The 27,929-nt window shown below is 42.0% G+C and overlaps 1 protein-coding gene across 1 annotated transcript in view; it reads right to left on the reverse strand.

Moving 5' to 3' along the window:
- The window catches only part of csrnp2 (cysteine-serine-rich nuclear protein 2), a 70,758-nt gene that overhangs the window by 21,346 nt on the left and 21,483 nt on the right, over positions 1–27,929 (reverse strand). The window contains exon 2 of the mRNA XM_028798529.2: positions 3,168–3,333. Within this exon, the coding sequence (XP_028654362.1) occupies positions 3,168–3,327 (160 nt within the window). The 5' untranslated portion in view covers positions 3,328–3,333. The remainder of the gene's footprint in view (positions 1–3,167; positions 3,334–27,929) is intronic.

Here is a 27,929-nt window from a genome sequence, read left to right on the forward strand (position 1 = left end):
ATTACTTCATGCAGTATCCTGTGTTTTCTGATGACGGGTGGGGGTCAGGGGGCTAGGATTAGGATGACTCCTTTAAGGTTTGTTTTGACAGATTGCTGGGCACATGCATGCATAATTAGCCATGTGGCACTGCTGCTGCTGCTGTTAGCACACAGGGATGCGTGTTATATATCTGGTGGTAGTACTCATAACGCTGCAAGTTTTTTTATTTATTTCTTTAAAAATAATGCTGGATTAAAATCTGGCCATGTTTCTCAACCTTTGCGGGACCCATCTTTAACTTTTTAAGTGCACTGATAACCCATGTGCCAGTAATTGAAGACCCCTGAAGGTTGAGACACCGACAAGTAGAAGACACTAGTGCAGTTACAGAGAAGTAAAATTCAGTGGGAAGGGGTTGTGCTGCTCAGTAGCTTAAATGACATTTTTCCCTCTTTTGTGTTTGCGACCAAGCTATGGTCAAATCGGCAACAATCTTACCGTAGGAATGTGTGAAAGTTCTTTGCATGGCTGCTACTGCTCTGGGATGTCACATTGAATTTGCTAAGCATCATAGGGTGCTTGGAAAACAAAAAAAAAAAATGTTTGCCTAAGCTGGCCACACAGTGAATTTCCAGGAAAATGTTCGTGGAACAAGGTCAGCGGCGAACACAGCTTATTCACTGCAAAAAAAACACTTTACCAAATTTCAACGATCAACACTAGTCCATAACGAATGAATAATAACATATTTTACTTTTAGGGTTATTGTGACTTGAATATTTTATTGTTAACAGTGTTGTCTTGTTTGTCTTCTTGTTGGGAGTTACTTTAGTGCGTTTTGTTTGATATTTGATTTTCAACCTCTATATAGAAAATTATTCGATATACAGTAATCCCTCACTTATCACGGGAGATAGGTTCCAAGGCCGACCGCGATAACTGAATTTCCACGAAGTAGGGACACCATATTTTTTTAATTATTTAATGTGCATTTGGACGTTTTTAAACCCTCCCTGTATTGTTTACAACCCACCCTTTACTCTATTAATAACAGGGACAACTGCTAAGCAATATGAAATCGGTAGATAAGTTTACACTTACTTATAGCGAAGTACACGTAGCAGCTTGTAGGAGGTCATGACGTCGTCGACCTTGTTGCAAAGATTCCTAAAGCAGATTCCATCCAGACTACTGCCTTATCACATCTACTTGCAACTCGTTTTGTGCCCTGGTTAAAGGACACTGCAGCCGTAGATCTTATATGCTTTTCCTCCTTTTTAAATAAAAAGAATCGTGGACTCATTGATGCTGTGATGGTGTCCTGCAGCGGTGTAGCTGTTCCCTTCCTTCAACATATCCAAAACTTCTACCTTTTCTGCAATCATTTACATCTTCTGTTGGCGCTTGGACACGGCCCCTGAAGCAGTAGCACGTTAATGCTGAATGAGTGAGATGAGACTTCCTGGTTAATGCAGCACTCCGTCGCTGAGCCAATCAGCAGCACACAGGAACTTAACTGCGTGCTCTGATTGGGTAGCTTCTCAGCCATCCGCCAATAGCATCTCTTGTATGAAATCAACTGGGCAAACCAACTTAGGAAGCAAGTACCAGAAGTAAAAAGACCCATTGTCCGCAGAAACTTGCGAAGCAGCGAAAAATCCGCGTTATATATTTAGATATGCTTGCATATAAAATCCGCGAAGTCGTGAATCCGTGAAAAGTGAACCGCAAAGTAGCGAGGGATTACTGTATTCGAGATTATTTGGACAAAACTAGTCATTAGATTAATATATACAGGGAGATTCACTCGAAACAGGCCCTGAATATTCTGTAATAAGTCTCGCTAGGATGAAGCAATCTGAACAAAACAACATGCAATGTGCTCCTCAGTATATGGAGCTTCGAACAAGCTGGGATGTCCCTGTGTCAGAGCGATGAGGTAGGCGCCGCACAGCCGTTGCGAAGTTTAACCTCCATTTGCAACTTCTGGGTGCATACCGCCCGTACCCCTTCACTCAGTCACTCGACTTCTCATCAGGATGTTGGTGTACAGTACTGAGCAGTGCGTCTTCATTCGTTTAAGCGATGTCAGAATCAACTGGATGATCGTGAGTTAATGGAAGGTTACTTCCAGCAAGATGGAGCAACGTGTCGCACATCAGCAAGGAGCATCGGAGTCCTTCTTTGGCAACAGGGTAATTTCAAAGGGTCTTTGGTCACCAAGGTCGCCGAATCTGACACCACCAGACTTCTTCCTTTGGGGTCTGCTCAAAGGAAAAGTCTATCGGAACAAGCCTCACACTGCGGAACATTTGAAGGAAAACACCCAACGTGAAATTGCTGATATTCCCCCCACTTGTCGATACATTCAGGAACATGGAGCGCTGTGTCGAAATGTGGCTAGCAGAAAACGGAAAACACTTCTAGCATCGCATGTAATGCAATCAATTTCACATATTTCAGGGTATTGAGCATATTTTTTTGGTTCAGATTGCTTCATCCTAACGGGAGTTACAACAGAATATTCGGGGCCTCTTTCGAGTGAATCTCCCTGTATATACAGAGAGAGACAGAGTTTGGGAACATGTGCTGATATCACATTGCCGCACTCACCACACGACAAACCACCTAGACAGGGACCCAAGTGCACCAGGTGACACCTCAGCACCACACTGAACAATGTGAGTTTTTTTTTACAGTAGCTGAGTTGCCAATCCCACCACCAACCCCCAAGGTTTCCCTGTAAATTGAAGGACCTGCTTGCAGGACTGCATGCAGATTAACATCATACCCAGGACGAAGCAATTGCAGGTTAAGGGCCTTGCTGAAGGGCCCAAAGGAGTAGAGTCACTTCTGGCATTTACAGGATTTGAACTAGCAGCCTTCCGATTGCCAGGTGCAGATCCCTAGCCTGAGAGGCAGCACTCCACCCAATATATCATTAATATTGTCGGTAGATTAATCTTTACAAAGTGGAGGCAGCTCTACTCCTGACAGGAATGTCATTCATCAGATGGTAAACTCTCACAACTTTTTATTTTGCATTAAATTAAAATAATTATGGGTGGAGTTAAGATTATTGACTAACTCCAACTATCAAAACAATAAAAAAAAATCAAAACTGACAAATCAAAAACCAGATAGTAACAAAAAAAATGAAGGAATAGTCCATTTTGGTTGCTCACGTATAAACGGTGTGCTGGAGGGTGGATTGAGGCTATCGCAGCTCTCGGCGCTGTCACTGCTGGAGATATCGTCATCGGAGTCCTTAGGGGTAGAGTACGGAGACTCGACATCCACGTCCTCAAACTTCCTCTTTAGGCTACCAACTGACACTGCATCCATTGGTCCCTGAGAAAAAAAGAGAGGAGAACCAAAATATTTATCTTGAAAGAGAGACCACTGATTAAGAATCACATCGTCTAACTAGTCAAGGTTGATTGATTGGCTCGATGTTTTGTTGTCAAAAAATGAAACAATGACCCAAATTGGAATGTAAGAAAATTAGTGCCAGAACTTTACAATTTGCAATGGAACCAGACCTCATTAGCTCACTAGATGTTTGCTGGAGACAACTACCTAAAGAAATGTGTTTGGGCAAAGCTTTTAAGAAAACCTGTAGCCATTATTTAGGAAATTCAAGACAGAAAGAAGATCCACCTTTCAACATAATAATGACCCAAAGCAACCATTAAACGGCAGGAGGACATTAAGGAGAAAGTCTTTGAGTGACCCAAGTTGGAGTCCTGACCTAAATCTCATCAAAAATCTTTGGAATGGCTTGAAGAGTGCAGTCCATCAATGCCCACCACCAATGGTGTCTTTCCATTCAGGGTAAGTGGGACACGGCTTCCTATCTCCCAGCAAATGGTGTTGTTTACCAAAATTTAGTAAGTTATAAACTGACCTCAGTAACTCAAAATATTGCTAAAATGTCTGTACCAAACTCAACATAGTCAGCCCAATCCTGATCGTCCTTGCTGCCCTCTGTGACTGTGGCATCACTGGGACTGCTCTCAGGTAGCTTGAGTCCAATCTCTTAGGTAAACTGTACCGTGTCTCCTGGGGTGGATAGATGTCAAGGGAGCACCAGGATGAGCATGAGGGTGCCCCATGGATGGGTGCTGGGCCCTCTCCTCTTCTTTCTATACACCTCCTCACTAGGCCCTATCATCCAATCACATAGTTCCTCCTATCAGTGCTATGCTCATAACACACAACACCAGACTTCTTCAATGTGTCGTTCCCTCCAGAGGACCACGCGGTTTCAGCTACAATGTCTTAATTGATTTTGCAAACATGGGTTAAGGAACACCATCTCCAGCTCAACCTGGCAAAGACGGGACTTCTTGTTATCCCAGCTCGTCCACCTATTCAGCACCCCATGTCGGCTCAGCTTGATTCTCAGTTACTAATGTTGGGTGTTCATGTATATTTTTGTGTTTTATTGTTGGTTTTGTTACTTATAATAATAATACATTTTATTTATATAGCACCTTTCCCATGCTCAAGGCAGTTACAGAATATAATAAAGAACGGCAGCGTATACAGTATATAGCATTGTACAAACCAGATAAATAAATAAAGAAGATTAAGACAGTGAATTCTGAAAAAAAAACAGACAACATAATTGATGGTCTCGCACACACACACAGGTTACATTAGCATCTTGACAGAGAAGTAAACTGAGAGAAGGGTAATAAAGTCAAGTAGAGCTAAAAGCCTTCCTGAACAGATGAGTTTTGAGTTGTTTTTTAAAAGAATTCATGGAGTCAGCTGACCTGATTCATTTCAGTAGGTCAGTCCAGAGTCTGGGCGCTATACAGCTGAAGGCCCTGTCACCCGTGGAGTGTAGATTAGTGGGGGGCAAAACAAGATTGGCAGAATCAGAGGACCTTAGTGGTCCTTAGTGAATTATTAGTTGTCGTATTTTTATGTCTTTTCTGTCATTTTAGTAATTAATAGCCATCCCCCGCAGCTTTGCCCACGTAGAAGTGAAACCGGACAGCGAGGAGGGCCCTGGCCGGCACCCTACTACTGATGTCACACTTCTCCCTCTCCTTGGCCCACAGCCTCTGTCTCGGATTGGCGCAAATATATCGCTCCTGCAAGCAAACTATGATTCTTAGCGCAATGAGAGAAGTCACAAAATCAACTGGAATGTTCAAGCAAATTATAGAAGAAAAGCCTGGTATAAATCCGTTCAGTAGTTCTCTACTTCGCTAGCTAAGCGGATGCAAGATATGCCCCGAGGCTGGTGCGTGAGTGAGGAGGGCCCCCCACGTCTCTCTTGGATTTGCGCAAATAAATTGGTACCACAAGCGAACTATGATACTTAGCACAATGACAGAAGTCGCAAAATCAACCGGAATGTTCAAGCAAATTATAGAAAAATATTCAATCTAAATACATTAAGTAATTCTCTTGTAAAAAGCAGGCAGACATTGGATTTTATATATTATATATACAGAGAGAGAGAGAGAGAGAGACAGAGAAAGAGAGATACATATGTTCCATGTAGTTTGTGGGTGAAGCCAAAGGAGGCTGGGCCACCCTGACCTCACCAGCTGCCAAGGACTCCTTTATAAGGGGCAGATCAAGAAGCACTCAGCAGGGAACCATTTTGCTTTTGTTATGTGAGTATGGCCTTTTTATGTGTATTTCCGGATTTTACTGACCTTTTTTTGGTCTGGATTAGGACATAATTTTAACTCTTTTAGGGCTAATTATTTTTTTTTTCCTTTTGTCCCAGGGATGAATATTTTTCCAAAAAACTCAGCTTTCTAAAAAGCAATGGGTTTCACACATAAATCAGCATAAAATACTTATATATGACAAATGTCACTCTGTTTTATATTCCATGAGCCCCTACAGTGTGTAAATTCACATACGTATTACAGTACGTGTTTGTGTCATCACTCATAAGCTGAAAGGAACTTTCTGGGGGGAAAAAAAAAAACAGTCTGAAGTACTCAAGGGGCTGGCAATCCCCTGAATCCCCTGTTGTTTCACTGAAACTGTTCTGCAAGATCCCCCTCTTCCTCACTGTTGCCCTCACTACTTCCTGGATTAGATGTTGTAGCATTAAATGCTACATGGTGACCTCAACCTCTTGTTAGATTGCAACACTTCAAGAATACAAATTGTCCCCTGTATGAGAAACTAAGCTACAACAATAACACCCCTTGAAAGTGACAGAGTCTAATGGAGATCACCACCCCATTCAAAACAGAAACCCTCATGGGGAAAGTTTTCTGGCATCTGCACCCACTGCTTTGTTATTCATAGGCAAACATTCTTGGAGACAGGTGTGTGCCTGACATCCACACCATCTTCTCACTCGGCCATATTCCTCCTCCACACGGCTATCGCACCACCCCAATACTTGCAGCGGTTTCCAGGGTAACTGAAAAGCACCGTTTATATAATGCGGTGTGAACAGCTGCACATGTCACACACAGCCAGTTTGAGCAAAGCAAAAGAAAGAAAAATGGAAAGAACTGAACTACCGTGTCTACCATGATCATCTCAGAGTTCTGGGGTCATCCAGCTTGCTTCTCCAGTGATTACTCTTGATACTTTTACTGTATTTCCCCAGTAATCCTTGCAATTTGGTTAGTTAACAGTTAATGTATTTGTGTGCAGCTGGCCATACTGTGAGGATGACAGTTTTGGATTTCTCCAGTCCCTTCAGTACCATCCAACCATCCCTATTAAGGAGCAAACTCAAGAGATATGCAGGTGGATGAGCCTATGGGGTCCTGAATTACGGACTCTCTGTGAGGCAGACCGCAGTTTGTCAGACTCAAGGACTGTGTGAGCAACACTGGAGCACCACCAGGAACAGGCCTGTCTCCTTTTCTCCGACTATGAATATAATAGCAGGTCAGGTCACTTGCACAAATTTTCAGTTGATTCTGCACTTATGGGGTATATTAATAAGGCAGATGAGACAGAGGAGTAGATTCAGGGGGAAAACTTTGTTCCTTGGTATATCTGTAGTACTAGGGTGTTGTACCGTGTTAGCCATTATGAATGTAGAGAAAAGCCAAGCAAAATGACACCTTTTATTGTCTAATTAAAAAGATTACAATATGCAAGCTTTCGAGGTAACTCAGGCCCCTTCTTCAGACGATGTTCTACATCTTGCCTGAAGAAGGGGCCTGAGTTGCCTCGAAAGCTTGCATATTGTAATCTTTTTAGTTAGACAATAAAAGGTGTCATTTTGCTTGGCTTTTCCTTGGTATAGAAAGAACTGTCTGCATCTTAACATCAGCAAAACCAAGGAACTGCTCATTGACTTTCACAACACCGAAGAGCCTCTATGCCTGGATGTGGAGTTGATGCACTGCTACAAGTGCTTGACAATGACAGTTTGGACTGATCTTGTAACACAGAAGAACTATGGAAGAAATGGCAAAGAAGTTTTTTTCTCAGGAGTCTGTGCTCATTTAATGTGGGAAGTGACATCCTTCATATCTCTTTATTATCCATCCATCCATTTTCCAACCCGCTGAATCCGAACACAGGGTCACGGGTCTTTATTATATAAAAAAATATTTTTGTAGACGAGGCTTTTTAGAAGAGATATTTTTTTCCAAGTCCCGCGAGACGAGACTTTTGCCTTGACATTTTTTCAAGTCACCCCCTCCTCTCAAACATCCTCTCATTCGTGTGAATGCTTTTGACAGACACAGTTCTTGTTCTCTCAGCTCTTATAAATTTTAATGTTTTCCTCCCTTTAAGTTCCCAATTAAAGAAGACGTATTATGTCCAAATCTTATTGAAGAATTTCATCATGAAGGGTTATCACCAGAAAAAATTAGTACATGGACAATCCTAGCACCGAGAAACGAGGAAGTCAAACAAATTAACACTAAAAATGTCGATTGTTGGCTACACGGCAAATTGGTTAAATGCGCATCAATAGACTATGCTGAAACAGTTGGTGATGATCATGCGGAAGATGAAAACATCAATTTACAATATCCCGAAGAATACCTACAACCGTTAAAACTGTCTGGTCTTACAATGCACAAATTACTGTAGAAAGAAAGATGTATCCAAGAAAAGTAATGTAGTACATCTTCAGGGGATAACATTAGACACCAAAGGAGATCTTGATATGCCTTTCGTATTAAAATGTTTACGGTTTCTGGTTAAAATAGCTTTTGCAAAGACAATTAATAAATCTCAGAGCCAAACATTTGAGAAAATTTTATTTAATAGAGAGAAAGAACGAAATTCAGTCATGGGCAGCTATACGTTGCGTTGATGCATATGTAACAATTCCCATGAAAATAAAAATCTGTTTAAATTGTACTTCTTCATCCTCATACGTAAGCGGCAGACCCACAAAGAGGCTAGCGTGTAGCACAGGCCAGGGAATTAGTGAGCAAAGCGAGCAGGGAGTGAAGTGTGGTGTGCTGGATTGGTAACATCACTCCAAGAGAGGCTATCTGTCTGTCTATCTATCTATCTATCTATCTAAGAAGGCAGGTCTGATTATGGGACAAGTGAGAGATGAGCAAAAATACTGGATAATGTAACATGGAAAACACAATACTCACTGAAACTTAAATGAATGATCTCTAACTCCTAAACCTGCAGGGCTCAGGAATGGTGACATGGTGACATCAGGGTGGCACAGCCTCCTGTGGCTCCACCCACAAAGATCACAGATGAAATCAACAAAAAAAAAAAGACATGAAAAAATAATAAATTTTAACAAAACCAATATCTATCTATCTAGCTATTGATAATTATAGCTATATATTGCCTTTGATTCCTGAATATTTAATCATTTTTCCTCTGATGATGACACACCTGGTAGGTTTTTGAAAGCTTAGAAATAAAAACTATTTTAAGATACATGACTCATTTTCTCCCTTTATATCTACAAATATGCAAACCGTATCTCGGCCATTCACTTCTATATCTGTATGAATGTGTATATACATATCTCTATATCTATATGTAGGTAGGTGTAAATATGTATATAGGTGTGTATGCACACACGCACCCAGCATATGCAGGCTTATAAAAGAACACCTAAATAGTAAAAAATGACTTTAAGACCAACACCCTCTGAACCACACCTTACTAATCCACCCCTCTTACACCCACCTGCCCCCTCCTCACATTTTGCTATATATTGCCTATGCTTAGATATTCCTGTATGACTGACCATTTTCCTCTGATGATAACACCTGGTATGTTATCGAAAGCTTAGGAATAAAAAATTATTTTAAGATACGTGATTCATTTTCTCCCTTTTGGATTTCTAGCTACTGATATGCAAACCGTATCACAGACCTTCACTCCTATATAGACAGTGTATATATATATATATATATATATATATATATATATATATATATATATATATATATATATACTGTATATATATGGTTGAAAATAGTTTTACTGTCAAATTTGACAGTAAAACTATTTTCAACCATTCTATAATCTGCTTCTTGCAACTGAAAGAGGGCACCGTGGCAGATGTTAGCCGACTTGCTGACCAACCACAAGCGTTACCTGGTAGGTAACCACCCATACAATCAGATTGTGATTCAGACTACGAATGCCATGAATATATATATATATATTGTGACAGGTTTTGGGTCCCCATGACCCCTTGAACCCTCAGACTACATGTCAGACACCAGGTAAAAGTCCAAATATTATATTTATTTAGACAAAACGTGCACAAAGCACCCTCTTCTCCACAATATTCAAATAAATACACAATAAGCAATCACTGATCAATAACAATAATCCTCCTCACTCCCAGACACGTTGCTACTCTTCCACCCAGCTCAGCTCAGCATCTGGGATTTCCCATTGTCCTTTTATATTCCCTGACCTGGAAGTGATTCCAACCCTACAGTCCATGTGATTCCTTATCACTTCCGGGTCAGATAAAAAAGTCCTTTTCTTCATCCCAGAAGCACGTCATTTCCTTTGTCGCCTTGCCTACGACGTACTTCCGGGCTATAGGGCACAAACAACTCTCTGGGCCTCCCTGCAGCGTCATCTGTTGGCCCCTGTGGTATCCAGCAGGGCTGTAAAGGAAAACTCCATCGTCCATGATTCCCTGCTGGTATTCGGTGCACTTCCATGCCACAGGGACAGCTCCATCTGGCGGCCTAGGGGTGTTGGCCGGGGTGACAGGCCGGCCATATCCCACAAATTATATAGACAGTATATTATGGTTGAAATAGTTTACTGTCAAATAATGCAAAGAGTACGCGACACGTGTTTCACCCTAATTCTGGGTTCATCAGGCGTACACACTCTACTGCACTCCCTCTCGGGAATCGAACCTCAGATGTCAGCGCTAGAGGCGAAGACCCTAACGTTGCGCCACGGCGTGTGGTTCGTTTTTATTTGACAGCATGTACATCGGGGTAATTACATTCACGGCATTCGTAGTCTGAATAACATTCTGATTGTATGGGTGGTTACCTACCAGGTAACGAACCACACGCCGTGGCACAACGTTAGGGGCTTCGCCTCTAGCGCTGACGTCTGAGGTTCGATTCCCGAGAGGGAGTGCAGTAGAGTGTGTACGCCTGATGAGCCCAGAATTAGGGCGAAACACATGTCGCGTACTCTTTGCATTATTTGACAGTAAACTATTTCAACCATTCTATGATCTGCTTCTCACAACTGACGGCATCATGGCAGATGTTAGCCAACTTGCTGACCAACCACAAGCGTTACCTGGTAGGTAACCACCCATACAATCAGATGGTGATTCAGACTACGAATGCCGTGACAGTATATTATATACATATATGTACACTAGCTGATTACCCAGTGGCTTCGCTCACTGAGTGCAAGGGAAAAAAAATAAAATGTAGTCTATAAGTTATTAAACAGTAAAACATTAACATTTTAACAAGTAAAGCTACATTGAGCACTACTGGAGAGGTTTTGGGTAAACTACATTTTAAAGGCGCTATAACACAACAGGTAAGTAGTACTAACAGCAGCTAAAATGTATTTGGATCATCTGTCGGTAGTAGATCCCTTGTGAAAGGTGCTACACGACCACTGTAGTACAGAAATTACATTTTGTATGTGATCGTCCAAATTTCTGCCTGACAACCTTGCACTACGTGCCTGTGATTTAAGAGAAAAATAATTGTGATAAATGTGGACGCTGCCCTTCCGAGCTTAACGGGCAGAAGGTCCAAACAATTCCCAAGTCCAACACTTTACATGAAGAGGTCTGTACATCTTCTTAGATGTAAACTCACCATCTTCTTAAAATAATTGATCACAAAAGCAACCTAGAATGTTGAGGGGTTTTAGTGACCCAAACTCACCTTAAGGGACAGTAAGTAGTTGTGCAGGGCAATTTACAAACTGAGTCCTGCTTCGATGGCGCAGATTACACTCATTCGCAAAGATTTCCACTCTCCCGAGAGCCGATGGTTGACCACAAGCACTGGTGACATATTAGAAATCTGCTAGTAGCTTAGACTTTGGAGAGTTATGAGTGAAGATGGAGCACCACACTCGTCATAGCTGCCTCCCTGGTGCTCCATATTGAAGAAATAATTTCCCCCGTGAAGTTGCGATCGCTTTGAAGCGATAAGATGTATCGGTCCTTGTGAACTCCCGAAAACTCCCAATCGTTCCCCATTGCGCACTGCACCCCTCTTCATAGCCGGCTCAATTGTTCACCGTGCCATGCACAGCATCGAAGCAATAAGGTGGGGGAGAAATTTCCCCTGTGAATTTCTGATTGCACCCCACTTTGCACCACATCAGTCTTCATCACTGTACCATGCAATGCATTCAATCAAGAACCTCCCTCATGAAGTCACGATCGCTTTGAAGTAATAAGTTGAGAGTCCCCTGTGAACTCCTGATTGCACCCCACATCACTCGTCAAAGTCGCCTCACTGGTAGACTGGGCCATGCACTGCATTGAATCAGTAATCTCCACTTTGAAGTCACAATCGCTACAAAGTAATAAAGTGCAGTGGTCCCCACTGAAATCCCATCCTCCCAATCGTGCAGAAGTTTGCACTGCATTATTCTTCATAGACACCTCCTCGATGGATCGCATTGAGGTAATAATCTCCCCTGTGAAGTCGAGATCACTCGATAGAGAGGGGTTCCCCCATGAATTCCCAATTGCACTGCACTTCACATATTTTGCATAAAGGTTACTGTTCCTGTTGTGTGGTGGGAACACAACAGACAAAACTGTCCAGGGCCAACGTCATATGGGAAGTCATTGGTTCCTGTAAACAACGTTCCTGTGGTAGTAAAGCACCTATTCAGACAGACAGACAGACAGACAGACAGACAGACAGACAGACAGACAGACAGACAGACAGACAGACAGACAGACAGACAGACTGACTGACTGACTGACTGACTGACTGACTGACTGACTGACTGACTGACTGACTGACTGACTGACTGACTTTATTAATCCCAAGGGGAAATTCACATACTCCAGCAGCATGCTGATAAACAAAATATTAAAGAGTGATAACGCAGGTATACAGACAGACAATAACTTTGAATAATATTAACATTTACCCCCCCGGGTGGAATTGAAGAGTTGCATAGTGTGGGGGAGGAACGATCTCCTCAGTCTGTCAGTGGAGCAGGACGGTGACAGCAGTCTGTTGCTGAAGCTGCTCCTCTGTCTGGAGATGATCCTGTTCAGTGGATGCAGTGGATTCTCCATAATTGATAGGAGTCTGCTTAGCACCCGCCGCTCCGCCACGGATGTCAAACTGTCTAGCTCCATGCCTACAACAGAGCCTGTCTTCCTCACCAGTTTGTCCAGGCGTGAGGCGTCTCTCTTCTTTATGCTGCTTCCCCAGCACACCACTACGTGGAAGAGGGCGCTCGCCACAACCGACTGATAGAACATCTGCAGCATCTCATTGCAGATGTTGAAGGACGCCAGCCTTCTAAGGAAGTATAGTCGGCTCTGTCCTCTCTTGCACAGAGCATCAGTATTGGCAGTCCAGTCCAATTTATCATCCAGCTGCACTCCCAGGTATTTATGGGTCTGCACACAGTCACCTCTGATTTCCCTAATTCTGAAATAAGATGCCATAAGAAATGGGGCTGCAATTTAGGACATGTCCACTGATGGCCTACGAGGCTCAACTGTCAAAAGCCAGAATGATTCAGAAGTTCATTTGCAGTGTAGGCTATAAGATCAATACCATAAAAAATGAGTATTGAAAGAATTTTTAAAATGTTACAATCAGCACTTACTGATATTTTGATACCTTTGACAATCCTATTCATGGATTATTTATCTTTGATGGCGGGGACCTCATCAAGAGGTTTACTGACCTCAGCAGTGACATTCAGGTCTCTTCTGACTCTTCCTATGAAATCAGTAGACAGATTGAGAGAGCATGGGGGGGTCATGAGGTCACTGGAAAGGGGTGTGTGGTGTCCCTGATATCTCTGCAAAAGGACGAATGTCCAAGTCTTTAGAGTCCTGGTGCTTCCTGTCTTGTAACATGGATGGTATCCAGTGACCTGAGATGAAGACTGGACTCCTTCAGTGCTGTGTCTCTTCAGAGAATCCTTGGGTCCCGCTGGTTTGACTTTGTGTTGTTCACAGAGTCCTGAATGAGGCACATGATCTGCATTGTGGGGGAGTTTCAGTTACAACACTACAGCCATGTGGTACGATTCCCAGAGGGTGATCCGGCTCATTGTTGAGGACCCAAGTGGCTGGACCAGGCCAAGGGGATGTCCACATAACACCAAGCTGCTGCAGATAGAGGGTCAAATCAGTGATAATACCTGGTTACATTAGGGTTAAGATTGGGGGAGGAGTTATGTGACTCAAGTCAAGTAAACCAGATGACAAAATCCTGCAAACCAATTGGCTGCCCAGTGGAGCTACTAAATCGCAGAGATCCGGAGGTCTGCAGGTAGACCCATCTCCGCAATTCACCTGCAATGTTCCGGCCAATCCATCTGTGATGCCACCAAAGCCCACATGTTCGAAAAACACTATGCTGTCAAATTCTCTGTTTGGCAAAATGTACAAGTTACCATTTTCCATGTTTAATATTTCAAATAACATTACTCATGTTTTTTTACTTCTGTATGCAGGATTATTTCCTGCTCCCTTGGAAAAATGCAGTTGTGTCAGGAGTCCCAGAATTTCCCTTTCTATAAGCTGCTCTGTTATCTCTTGAAATGTGACAGGCAAATGTATCACATGCAGAGTGTCACTGTTACCACACTTCAAGGAGAAAAACGTTGAAATCACAACTCCCAAATGTCATTTTAAAATTGCATTTTTAACTGCATTCATTTTCAGTTTTCGACTTCTTGACGCCTGACACAATGTAGGGCTCCCACATGAAGCGAACGACGCCTCATAACAACGGCACATGTCAAGGTCTGGGATCAGGGGTGACATGACTTCTAAAAATCACAGATTGGGACAGCTGTCACTTCGAGCGACCAAAAAAATAAATAAATAAATGTTAAATATAAGGATGAAAAGTTTTTACATGTTAAAATATTTTATTAATTTTAATCAAATATTAGATAAAGACTTTTTGATGAAACGAAAGAAATAATGCTTATCATCATAATAACATTAAAAAAATCTGGATTTTTGCTTATTTTACTTACACAAGCACTTAGCATGAAAAGTAGGGGTGTAGCCAGGAATAGAGTTTAGGGTGAGCCTGTGTAAAAATGGATGTTTGAATTTTTAGTAGTATACTAAAAGTCCGCCTCCAATTCCTTCAACATCAATAACCGAGGAAAATGTTGAGACGGTTTCATTCTTCATCATGACAACACCCCTTGTCACGCATCCATTCTAGTAAAACATTTTCTGTCAAATAAAAACGTTACTCTGTGTCCGCAGCCACCTTATTCGCCAGATCTGGCAGCGTACGACTTCTGGCTGTTCCCTAAATTGAAAATGACCATGAAAGGTAAACGATTTCAATCCATTGAGGTCATCCCGGCAGCCACAACAGCCCAACTAAAGACACTCTCGAAAGAAAACTTCCAGAACTGGCTTCACAAAGTGGCAGAAGCGTTGGGATAAGTGCATTCAAAGTGGGGGAGAGTATTTTGAAGGTGACTAGTAGTTGTAAATCTTTTACTGCAATAAACGTTTCTTTTTTAAAACATTCACCGTATTTTTTTGATCACACATCGTATACACCGTAACTCCGCCCCATTTATTTATTTATTGAAAATTCAGTAAACCAATGGGATTTGAGATATCACTTCAAAACTGAAGGGAAGGTAAAATAACAAATAGCCAATCAATTACAAAATTTTATGGAAAATTTCATATGCAATGAATTGATTGGCTGGGCCTATAGCCAATCAGGGTGGGTCTGGGAACAGCCAGGCCCAGGCCCACCTTTCTGTATGCTACTGATGAGTAGTAATGCAATATTTCAATTTATTACTAAACTAACATAAATACAAATGTACAGTAAACATTTCTAATGGTTCTGTATATAACCTTACTTATTATTTCTTTTTCATCCAAAACTTAGGTACCGGTATATGTGATATAACTTGTAACATGTTTTACGTTTCATATAATACAACACATCCCAAGAGCCTGCTTCTGTAGCCGAGGATCGGACCACCAAGGTCCCCGCCTTCGGCCACCACCCAACTCACATTGCACCCGACCTCCTTGGCCCCTCCCATAGGTGGTGAGCCTATGGTCATGAGCTATGGGTAGTGACCAAAAGAACGAGATCGCGAATACAAGTGGCTGAAATGAGTTTCCTCCGCAGGGTGTCTGGGCTTTCCCTTAAAGATAGGGTGAGAAGCTCAATCATCTAGGAGGGGCTCCGCATCGAGAGGAGTCAGATGAGGTGGCTCGGGCATCTGATCAGGATGCCTCCTGGACGTCTCCCTGGTGAGGTGTTCCGGGCACGTCCAACCGGGAGGAGGCCCCGGGGAAAACCCAGGACATGCTGGAGGGACTATGTCTCCCGGCTGGCCTGGGAACGCCTCGGGATTCCCCCAGAAGAGCAAGAAGAAGTGGCCGGGGAGAGGGAAGTCTGGGCATCTCTGCTCAAGCTGCTGCCCCTGCGACCCGACCTTGGATAAGCGGAAGAGAATGGATGGATGGATGGATGGATGGATAAATCAACACAATATATGCAAATAGAATGCAGATATGCAGAAATGACCTACCTTGTTAGTCGAAAAGTCTTCATCAGTATCACTTCACTTTCAAAACGAATGATGAGCATGAGAAACGTATACAGTAATCCCTCCTCCATCGCGGGGGTTGCGTTCCAGAGCCACCCGCGAAATAAGAAAATCCGCGAAGTAGAAACCATATGTTTATATGGTTATTTTTATATTGTCATGCTTGGGTCACAGATTTGCGCAGAAACACAGGAGGTTGTAGAGAGACAGGAACGTTATTCAAACACAGCAAACAAACATTTGTCTCTTTTTCAAAAGTTTAAACTGTGTTCCATGACAAGACAGAGATGACAGTTCTGTCTCACAATTAAAAGAATGCAAACATATCTTCCTCTTCAAAGGAGTGCGTGTCAGGAGCACAGACTGTCAGAAAGACAGAGGAAAGCAAACAAATCAATAGGGCTGTTTGGCTTTTAAGTATGCGAAGCACCGCCGGTACAAAGCTGTTGAAGGCAGCAGCTCACACCCCCTCCGTCAGGAGCAGGGAGAGAGAGACAGAGAGAGACAGAGAGAGAGAGAGAGAGAGAGAGAGAGAAAAAAAGAGAGAGAGACAGAGAAAAACAGTCAAAAATCAATACGTGCCCTTCGAGCTTTTAAGTATGCGAAGCACCGTGCAGCATGTCGCTTCAGGAAGCAGCTGCACAGAAGATAGCAACGTGAAGATAATCTTTCAGCATTTTTAGACGAGTGTCCGTATCGTCTAGGTGTGCGAACAGCCCCCCTGCTCACACCCCCTACGTCAGGATCAGAGAGAGTCAGCGCAAGAGAGAGAGAAAAGTAAGTTGGGTAGCTTCTCAGCCATCTGCCAATAGCGTCCCTTGTATGAAATCAACTGGGCAAACCAACTGAGGAAGCATTATACCAGAAATTAAAAGACCCACTGTCCTCAGAAATCCGCGAACCAGCAAAAAATCCGCGATATATATTTAAATATGCTTACATATGAAATCCGCGATAGAGTGAAGCCGCGAAAGGCGAAGCGCGATATAGCGAGGGATCACTGTAATGACACAAGCACACATGATTCAAAAACTGGGATTCAGCTGACAGTTACAAATTTTATTCATAAACGGTGGTATACAAGGCTATCTACAAAAATGTAGCAAGCCTCTTTAACTAGATATTCAATATAAAAATTGAAGTAAAAAAAATTTTTCCACTTACAATTTTTGTTCAGTCGGGATTTTTAAAGGCAATGTGGGACTTGGGATTTATCTGTTGAACTCAGGACAGTTCCACTCAAATCACATCTGGCAACCCTGTGTGGGATATATTAGACACTAAACTGACCAAGCCGCAGGGGGCTTCCACAAAGTACTGAATTAAGGGTCTGAAATACTTCCATGGGTGAGAGATTTCAGGTTTTGATTTTTAATAAATCTAAAAACGTGGTGTCGTGGTTTAGGATTTGGATTTGGATTTCAAACCCCGCTACAGACCATATGTGACCCTGAGCAAGTCACTTGACCTGCCTGTGTTCCAACTGGAAAACCTAAAAGAAATGGTAGCCATTATACCTCAAATATTGTAAGTTGCCTTGGATAAAGACGTCGGCCAAATAAGTCAATGGAAATGTAAAAACCTTTCTGAGAACAAATCTCCACTGTCATTATGGGTTACCGAGTGTAGAGTGATGGGCAAAAATGTCAAATGTATCCATTTAAAATACAATGAAGTGTGCAGGCAGTGAAGGGGTCTGAATACACCCTGAATCCACAGTATTGCATTTATTATTTGGCTGATCCCTTTAAAGGGGTCTCAGTTATTTTTGAATCCACCATAGTGTTGGTTTGACAATCTTAAGCTGGGCATCTTCCCTCCCAAGTGCTGCATCAGTGATGATTGGCCAGCAGGTGGCAGTCTGTACCCACAGTAGCCAAGCAGGTGGAGCTACCTGAGACACAGATGACCAAGCTAGGGAGGCACCATCAGCACAATCTCAGTTCACCGCAGAATTTGTGAGCCATCAATATAAAAAGCGATCAGACACTGCGCTCTTTGATTTAAACCTGACCAGAACGTCTCCTGCCTATTATTTTTATTTTGATGAAAGAATGAAATACTTCATTCCATATGTTGCTCTCTATACTTGAGGTTAAAAGCCATAAATCTCACAAAATAAAATCTAAGTTCAAAAAAAAAAAAAGTTCTCCCTGATTCAGAGGAACTAAAAATAGCCACGTTTCTGCGTAATTAACCAGATGCTTGTCTGCGGCTCGAAGGCTGCCCCATGATTTTGTGAGACACTTGGCTCGATGAACGTAACAATTACGTAAATGGGAACGACAAAAAGAGCTGGAAGAGGTTTGTTGTTCAGCTGCAGACACATCTCACCCTCTTCTTGATGCTTTTGTGAAACACTGAGATCACAAAGCACGCCTCCTTCAAAGCTGTCTCAGTGTGTATTGTCGCTCTTCTCTCTCTTCTTCTAACCCATTGGTGTTCCATGCTGGAGACGAACAACAACAACAGCAGCAAAAAAAAACAAAACAAAACACCCAGCCAGACAAAGTAATGTCAATATAGGTAGACCACTGAGAACAAAAGACACCACCACCCTGTATCTCAACACCCCTTCACAGCCCAGAAATTGAAGTGGACATCATGTGGACCTCAACTGAGCACTCAAGCAGATAAGAGGACCTTCTTTGCGGATTTAAACAAAACATAGCAGGATGTAACAGAATGAATCTCTTACACCATATGGTTTGTAGTGATGGCTGGGGAAAATCTTTAATCTCATGGTTTCACTGGAATTAAATGAATTGAAGACCCGACCCTTCTCCTCACTTTCATTGGTCAAGAATCTCATCTTTCACTCAAAAGCTCAAATCTGTTTAAACGCACTTAACTTTCAGGTACTACTCTGATTTTCAGGATGTATTTACATAGAAAAAAATAACGTTACGAGCATACAGCCGGAAAACTCACGCCCTCTCATGCTCGCGGATTTCTTTCCAGTTTCCAAAGGGGACCACCCAACTCATCGATTTCATATGCGATCGTAAGGGTACCAGTCTCCCCCACTTACCAATTTCATACACCGTCAGGAGGGTACCAGAACTCCCAGAGGGACCGAGACCATGGTGATTGAAGAAGAGGACCATCTTTTTTTTTTTTGAGCGCTTACAACTGCCTAGGGGCGTAATGTACCCCTGAGATGGCCCTGGACACGAGTAACTTGAGACTCTTTTCATGCATGTGTTCATAAGGTTTGCTGTTCTTCAAGTTCGGCAAACATGCCGACATGTTTGGGAATGTCGGTGAACTCTGCGAAATGTGATGGAAAAACTGACCTACTTTTGAGTGGATCATAATGGTGTAGTGGTCTTTTAAGTGTCCCTGGGGGCTAGGGGTGCATCTGCCAACTATGTTTGACCGATTATCGTGGATAGAAAATTTGATTCAACCTTGTGAGGCACCGTTGCTTCCCACTGTCCCACTGTGAGATAGTTATACTTCAAGCGCTCAATACTCTGAGACCTTTATCTCTCTCTCTGTCTCCCAAGCTTCAATTATTATGAATAACCCCCAACCATAAAGTGTGTGATGTAAGGGATCAACGTTATATATTGGGATGCCCATCCCTGTCACTACCCAATCTGCGCTGCATAGTAAAGACCACAGCATGCTTAATCCAGCATTGAAGACACAACGTACACTGAATCAATGCAGAACACCAAAGTACCTTCATAATAAGTACAGGTTTAGTGTCCCTAATCAGAAATTCCAAATTCCAAAATGCTACAAAATCTGAAACTTTTTATATGGCAACATGACACCACTTACATTGCCTTTAATTTTCTTTACTTTTGAGTAGGTGTGAACAACATTAGGTACAGATGCTAAATGGATTTATTCAATCAGGGTTTGAATCGAAGCTAACTAAGACACACAATCATCGACTGGTTTGCAGGGAAGGACATACTTTTTTGGTGGCTGTCTCCCATAAACTGCCATGACACTGGGTTGCATTGGGATCTCCTCATGTAGTTAATGACCAACAGAAGGTAACGAGCAAGAGAGGAAAATGTGAAAGTAAATGAACTGCAGTGTTATCTTTCAATCTGCTGGTACCACCAAACTTATTTGCTTTTCAATGATCTCATCTTAAATGCTGATGATGGTTTACCTCACTTCACTTCACTAATTCTTTTGATGCTGACGATCACATCAGGTAATGATGCAGGGAGAACAGGAACTTGAGAGATAAACAAAATTTCCTTTGCATTATCTTTCCAGAATTGGCCCTAAAGGACCATTGGGATTTCTCTCTATGCTGATGACTTCCAAAATCATCAAAAATGTATGAAAAAACACTCCGAGTATCTGGCTGTCTGCCAGAGTGATCTCAATATCCATCCATCCATCCATTTTCCAACCCGCGGAATCCGAACACAGGGTCACGGGGGTCTGCTGGAGCCAATCCCAGGCAACACAGGGCACAAGGCAGGGAACCAATCCCGGGCAGGGTGCCAACCCACCGCAGGTGATCTCAATATACTTTATATAAAATCACATCTCTAAATCCTGCCGATTACGCCTATCGTGTTTTGTGGTAACTGAGAGTGAACTAAGCTACAGATATAATTTCATTCTTCCATCTATGGAGAATGTCTCAATATACCTTCTGCTACATCACACCAGTAAATCCTCCCAGCTACAACTATCATGTCTTTTGGCGATCAGTGATATTAGAGTTTTGTACATTTTAGTCAATACTCATTTTACAATTCTACTGAATGCTCTAATTATGTTTTGTGGTGCTCTGTGAATTGAGGGTAGTTCGGACTTTGTCTACAGATAAAACTTCAGTTGTTTCACTACACAGCATACCTCGAAACACTTTCTGGCATGTCACACCAGTAAATCCTCCCAACTACAGGTATATCTACCATGTTCTGAGGTGATCCGTGAATTGAGAGTTTCATAAAATTACAGACGAAACTAAATTCTATGGTCTATGTCGCACAGTTCAATGCTCTCTTTACAATTTCACAGCAGTAAATCCTGCTGACTACTCCAGTTTTGTTCTGTGGTGCTCTGTGAATCGAGAGTACCCAATACTCTGACTATAGATTAAACTTCAGTTGTTTGGCTACATAACATACCTTGAAACACTTTCTGGTATGTCCCACCCATAAATCCCTCCAACTACGCCAATCATGTTCTGTAGTGATCAGTAAATTGAAAGTGTCCTGAGCTTAGGCTAGAGATCAGACTTCATTCATTCATCTGTGTAATATATCCTAATACACTTTTTTGCAACTTCACACCAGTAAATCCTGCCAGAAGTGAAAGGACATGAAAAAATGACTCACAAATCAGCAGCCGGCAAGTTCAAGTCAATTTTTTAAAATGTAACAGCGGTAGTCATGCTATAAAATCTGTCAATGGGTAACTGGGAAGGGGCTGGTCAATCATAATATGTGCAGAGGTAGGGATGACAGCGAGCACACAGCCAGCAGCTTTCAAGGCAGTGATTGATGGGAGTAAACAGAAAGGTGACACGTTTTCAAAGGTGCAACATGCAACCGAGTTACATTTTACATCTGCATTTACTTTGTAATTAATTTATTGATAATTCAAATTCTGCAACAGGACAGCCCATATTTAAAACCCAGCCTGGGCATTGTGTGGAGTTTGTACATACTTGGTGTGTCTCTGTGTGCTTTTTTGCAGATACTCTGCTTTTCATCCCAAAGACTTATGGGTTATTTAAATCGATGATGAGAAATTGGCCAAGTGCATGAATAAGCCTTAAGAAATCTGACATACGAGAAGAAACCATTCAGCCCATCGAGCTCATCTGTTCAGGTAACTGCTAAGCTGTCCCAGTACCTCATCCAGACACTTCTTAAAAGTCATCAATTGTCTCAACTCCATGTCTTTTTGCATAAAAAGGTGCTGCCTGGCTTCAGTCCTAAATGCACTACCCCTTAATTTCCAATGAATTAATATAAGATATCATATAGCACATTTCCTATCTATCTATCTATTATATAGTGCCTTTCATATCTATCTATCATATAGTACCTTTCATATCTATCTATCTATCTAGTACCATTGTATATCTATCTATCTAGTACCTTTTTATACTATCTATCTATCTATCTATTATATAGTGCCTTTCATATCTATCTATCATATAGTACCTTTCATATCTATCTATCTATCTATCTAGTACCATTGTATATCTATCTATCTATCTAGTACCTTTTTATACTATCTATCTATCTATCTATCTATCTATCAATCAATCATAAAGTGCCTTTCCTATCCATCTATCTTCAGTATCTATCTACCATATTGTGCCTTTCACATCTGTCTATCTATCTATTTGGTCATTCCACATGTTCTCATGGTCCTCATCATAGTGTCAATGTACATTGTACATGTGAATTTCCCATTGGGATTAATAAAGTATCTATCTATCTATCTATCTATCTTGGCCTGTCCTGACCCTGGCTAAAATGTATTATACCCTTTCCATTGTACTGCTCAATCTGATGCCAGTTTTCTTATTTCTACTGTGCTCCAAACCTACAGTCTGCGACATCCACAGTGCCCTTATTCTTCCCATATCTTGCCCTATAGATGTGAAAAGGAGCAGGTGCACATGACACCCATATTTTGTACTACACCTGTCTCTAAATTGCCCAATCCTCTGACAACTTGCCCCATTCTTCATTCTGCCAAAACCCACACCATAACATCTGCACTGCCATCTCCGTAATCTTCCAATGACGTGCACTTCAGTCTGTCCTGGAAGACATTCATTAGCATACGCCAATCCAAATCTTATTCTGCCTCTGCTAATAAAGTGCCCAGTCCTTGGCCATTCTGACTGTATTCCATAAATCCACATCATTTAATCACTAGTCCTCTGATTTTTTTCTCAAGTCATTCATCCCAGTTTATCATTTAGCACACCCACAGAGTCATTCCCACCCTAATTTTATTCTATACTTGCTGCCAGTCTGCACAGTCCTATGCAACTTTGCCAGGTTTACCTCACCTGGGCACAAATTCACACTGTAAGATCTACAGACCCCTCACATCTTAAAACATAACTCGCCCCCCAACCTGTCTTGTACTACACCCACAGGATAAGTCCAACGTAAATCTTATTCTGCCTTTATGATCAGGATACCAAGATTTCCTTGAACATAAATGTTGCCCTCCTTTCCTTCAGGCCTGAAAATTTCTCAGTTACGTTCTTCTTCCTAAACCGAGTTATTTCACTAAGCCTGCCAAAAGATGTAGCCACATAGCACTGTCTAACTTGGTGTTATCTAACAATTTTCTCTGTAGTGGCACACATTTTCCAACAAAAATCATCCCAAGGCGCACCACTATTCTACATTATATCTCATACAAGTGCTCAACTGCCCGAAGGGGTGAGACACCCGGAGAAACCAGTAACAAAATGGAGCTCCGAGATTAGCGTTCACAGACATGGCACTTAGTGAGCACTTGAGTGGCATCTTCATGCTGCTTCGCCCCTTTGCCTGCCCCTCTCTGCCTCAGAGGCAACCCATATGCCCACTGTCTGCCAGCCCTGTTGGGCTCACTGGTGACCACACACCCAGGGCAGACGGACTCTAGCAACCAGGAGACACATCCGAAGTGCTGTAACATGGCGATCATGGAGCAGCTTTTGTTCCGCTTACTCTAGATAGTCCGGTCCCGACCTCCTGAGGAACTTGTCCCTCTCAGGTTGAAACCCAAGTGAACTACGCTATTATTTCTATGGCACACTTGGGTAGCTCTCGCAGTGCGCCACTGTGCCACGGCACACTGGTTGAAAAACGCTGATCTACATGACTGTGGCCACTTTCGTGCCACTTGCATTTTGCAAAAAGATGTTTTAGGTCTTGTACCCCCATCATTGTCCACAATGCTTCAGTACAGACACTTTGAAACAGGAGAGCCAAAAAAAAAATAGGCCTCACTTACACCAAATCCAGTTAGCTAACTCCGTGTGTCATAACAAGAGCGAGAAAAAGTCCGTGTGTAATCTCGTCTTCTTTTGTTCTTCAAGTGAACGATTTATGAAGGGGTGTTTCATTAAAGAAATAACCAAATTTCTACTTGAAGATGCCATCTCCCTAAAATCGCCCTCGCTCATCCATAGTAACAATGGTGGGTTGGAACGTGGAATAGTGCGTCAATGACTATCCAATCACATTAGATTAAAAAAACCATAAAACAATAGTAATACGCTGCCAATAATGTGGGTCTGTTCAAGGTGCAGACAGCTGTGTTCCTGGAAAAATCTGAAAGCAACCAATTAAAGGGCAGCTTCAGGTCACCTGCTTGCCAAAATATCAAGGACTCACGTAGACTCTCCTTCACTCCGCATATAAAAGTATTCACACAGAATTTTTTATTTTTAATTCACACAGAAATTAAACAAATACAAGATGGATCCACTTTTTAATGAATGTTGACATGTGCTGATACCAGGCAATTTTTGCAAATAAACAAATTTATTTCATAATTATTTCGCATTACCTAATTCATTTAAGTAGAGTTTTTAAAATATTTGGAGGGGGTTGGCGCCCCACATTACAAACCGCCACTGGTTACAAAACGCACCGGTGGAAAAATAAATGGCATAATGTTCTGATCAATGGCCTAATCAGAGACCAATGAGAAGTTCACACCATACTACAATACTGCCTTCATGACGCTCTGGACATCCTCCTCAATAGAGAACAGGCTATCTGTAGGACAGCACTCTTTCACATACCGAGACATGGAAGAAAGCGAGGTGGTGGACTTGGCAAGCATTTGGGGTGACTCCCCAGTTGGACCACAAGTGCAGTATTTACCCAAGAGAGTTTTGTGCTGAGTTCACATACTAGTGAAGTATTCAGAGTACCGAGTTGTGATGTTTCACCTCCAAACATTGGTGTGTCCATTTCTGGCCAGACTAATCGGAGAGATATTGTGTAACTGCTATTTTGTTAGCAATTAAACATAAATTGTATATTTTTTACGAAAATAAAGCACAAACTAAACATATTAAAGGTGTATCGTTTCACTCCAAATGCAACTCCACTGCAAACATGACATGTCTAGCTAACCAGATGATCCGTTTTTTCATTTCACATAACTGAGGAAAAAGGTCAGCATTACATCACAGCTCAGAGAATTCAGGTCGCTTTGTTTCCTCCGAATTGTTCAACTTGCAGCTCTGAGTTCAAAGGGCGTTCACGTGGAACTTCCAACTCTGAAAGTTGTATTTATCGTTGGTCTGATGGAACGAGTAGGCAGCATTAGAGACAAGAGGTTGACAAAGGGAATCGAATGTCCCCCTCAACATTGTGAAATTATCAAATCGCCGCTTTGCTTCAGACCCCTAAATCTCGCTCTGACCCATCTTATTCATTTATTTAGTTATTGAGCTTCTGTAAAAAGACAAATTTTGCCCCCTGAGGACAAAGAAGGTTCTATTTGTCTATCCAAACACCTATCTGGGGCAGCACGGTGGCGCAGTGGGTAGCGCTGCTGCCTCGCAGTTGGGAGACCTGGGGACCTGGGTTCGCTTCCCGGGTCCTCCCTGCGTGGAGTTTGCATGTTCTCCCCGTGTCTGTGTGGGTTTTCTGCGGTGGGTTGGCACCCTGCCTGGGATTGGTTCCTGCCTTGTGCCCTGTGTTGGCTGGGATTGGCTCCAGCAGACCCCCGTGACCCTGTGTTCGGATTCAGCGGGTTGGAAAATGGATGGATGGATGGAACACCTATCTGTGTATTGAGTGTAGACTGATGGGCAAAAATGGCAACTTTATCCATTTAAAATTAAATCTACAATACAGTGTAGTGTGCAGAAAGTGCAGGGGTCTCAATACACATGGAATCCACTGTATATCGCATCTATTAGAACATTAGAACACTCTAGACGAGAACAGGCCATTCAGCCCAACAAAGCTCGCCAGTACTATCCACTTATTTCTTCCAAGAAAACATCAAGTTTATTATTCCCCAGAAAGGCACTATATAAAGTTTTTTATTCAACATGAAAGGCACTATTTATATAATATATATAACAACACACCAGCTTCATTGTAGTAAATGTGGCATTACAACTAAGACATCACACTGTAAACTGCACATTAATACTTCTAACCTCGTAAATGACCCTTGCAGCATCATTTATCTTGCCAATGATTTCCTAAGGAAATTCCAGATCTATTTTGTTGATAATAGTAAAAGTAATAATTCTTCAAACAGACAGTTTATCACTACAATTACAATTTTTCTACTTGTTTGTCTTGACAAGGGTTGCAGAAGCAGCACGCTGAGCTTGTTTGACCAGTCCTTCCTATCCCCAGCAACTTCTTCCAGTACTGTTTGAGGAACAACCAGGCACAGTCAGAGTTAGGTATGTCTAGCCTTGGGAATTTATGGATGTAAACCTCCCTGGGTGAGTTCCCTTATAATCCCCCTACCTGCCCAAAGGCGAGGTGAATGCACTCTACACCAGCACATTGGTTTCCCTGAGTGCTTACCTCTACATGGTCAGGATTAGGGTAGGGGATATGGCCTAATCCTGGCACACTAGTCTGGTAATCTAATTTAATTTTCAATTATCAATACCCAACCATAAAACTCATACTCCTATAAAAACCCTAAAAAAGATCCCTTACTATGTTTATAATAAATAAATATTTTAAATACATTTAAAATTGGCTAAAATTGGCGGGTAAATGCAGACAGAGGCCATTTATCTGTTCTCATCCTCTTAGATCTGAGTGCCGCATTTGACACCATTGATCATAATATTCTTAAGAATCGCCTTAGTCAATGGGTGGGCCTCTCTGGCAGTGTCTTAAATTGGTATGAATCCTACCTGGCAGGGAGAAAATTCTTTGTTAGTTGTGGTAATTATAACTCAAAGACACATGATATTCTATATGGTGTTCCACAAGGCTCTATCCTGGGTCCACTGCTCTTCTCAATCTACATGCTTCCATTAGGTCAGATTATCTCAGGGCACAACGTGAGCTACCACAGCTATGCTGATGACACACAGCTGTATTTATCAATAGCACCTGATGACCCCAAATCTCTTGATTCGCTAACACAATGTCTAACTTGTATCTCAGAATGGATGAATAGTAACTTTCTCAAATTAAATAAAGAAAAAACCGAAATCTTAGTGATTGGCAATAATGGATACAATGAGGCTATTAGAAATAAACTGGATGTATTAGGATTAAAAGTCAAATCGGAGGTAAAAAGCTTAGGGGTAACCGTTGATTGTAATCTGAATTTTAAATCGCATATTAATCAGATCACTAGGACAGCATTTTTTCACCTAAGAAACATAGCAAAAGTTAGACCTCTTATATCATCGAAAGATGCAGAGAAATTAGTTCATGCGTTTGTTTTCAGTCGGCTAGATTACTGTAACGCACTCCTCTCAGGACTACCCAAAAAAGACATCAATCATTTGCAACTAGTGCAGAATGCAGATGCTAGAATCCTTACCAGGAAAAGAAAATCCGAACACATTTCTCCAGTTTTGATGTCATTACACTGGTTACCTGTGTCATTCAGAATTGACTTTAAAATTCTGCTTATGGTTTATAAAGCTTTAAATAATTTCGCCCCGGCTTATATATCGGAATGTCTGACACCTTATATTCCAAATCGTAACCTCAGATCCTCAACTGAGTGTCTCCTTAGAATTCCAAGAGCAAAACTTAAAAGACGTGGTGAGGCGGCCT

Source organism: Erpetoichthys calabaricus, chromosome 3, assembly GCF_900747795.2.
Source record: "Erpetoichthys calabaricus chromosome 3, fErpCal1.3, whole genome shotgun sequence".
NCBI classification, from domain to species: Eukaryota; Metazoa; Chordata; class Cladistia; order Polypteriformes; family Polypteridae; genus Erpetoichthys; species Erpetoichthys calabaricus.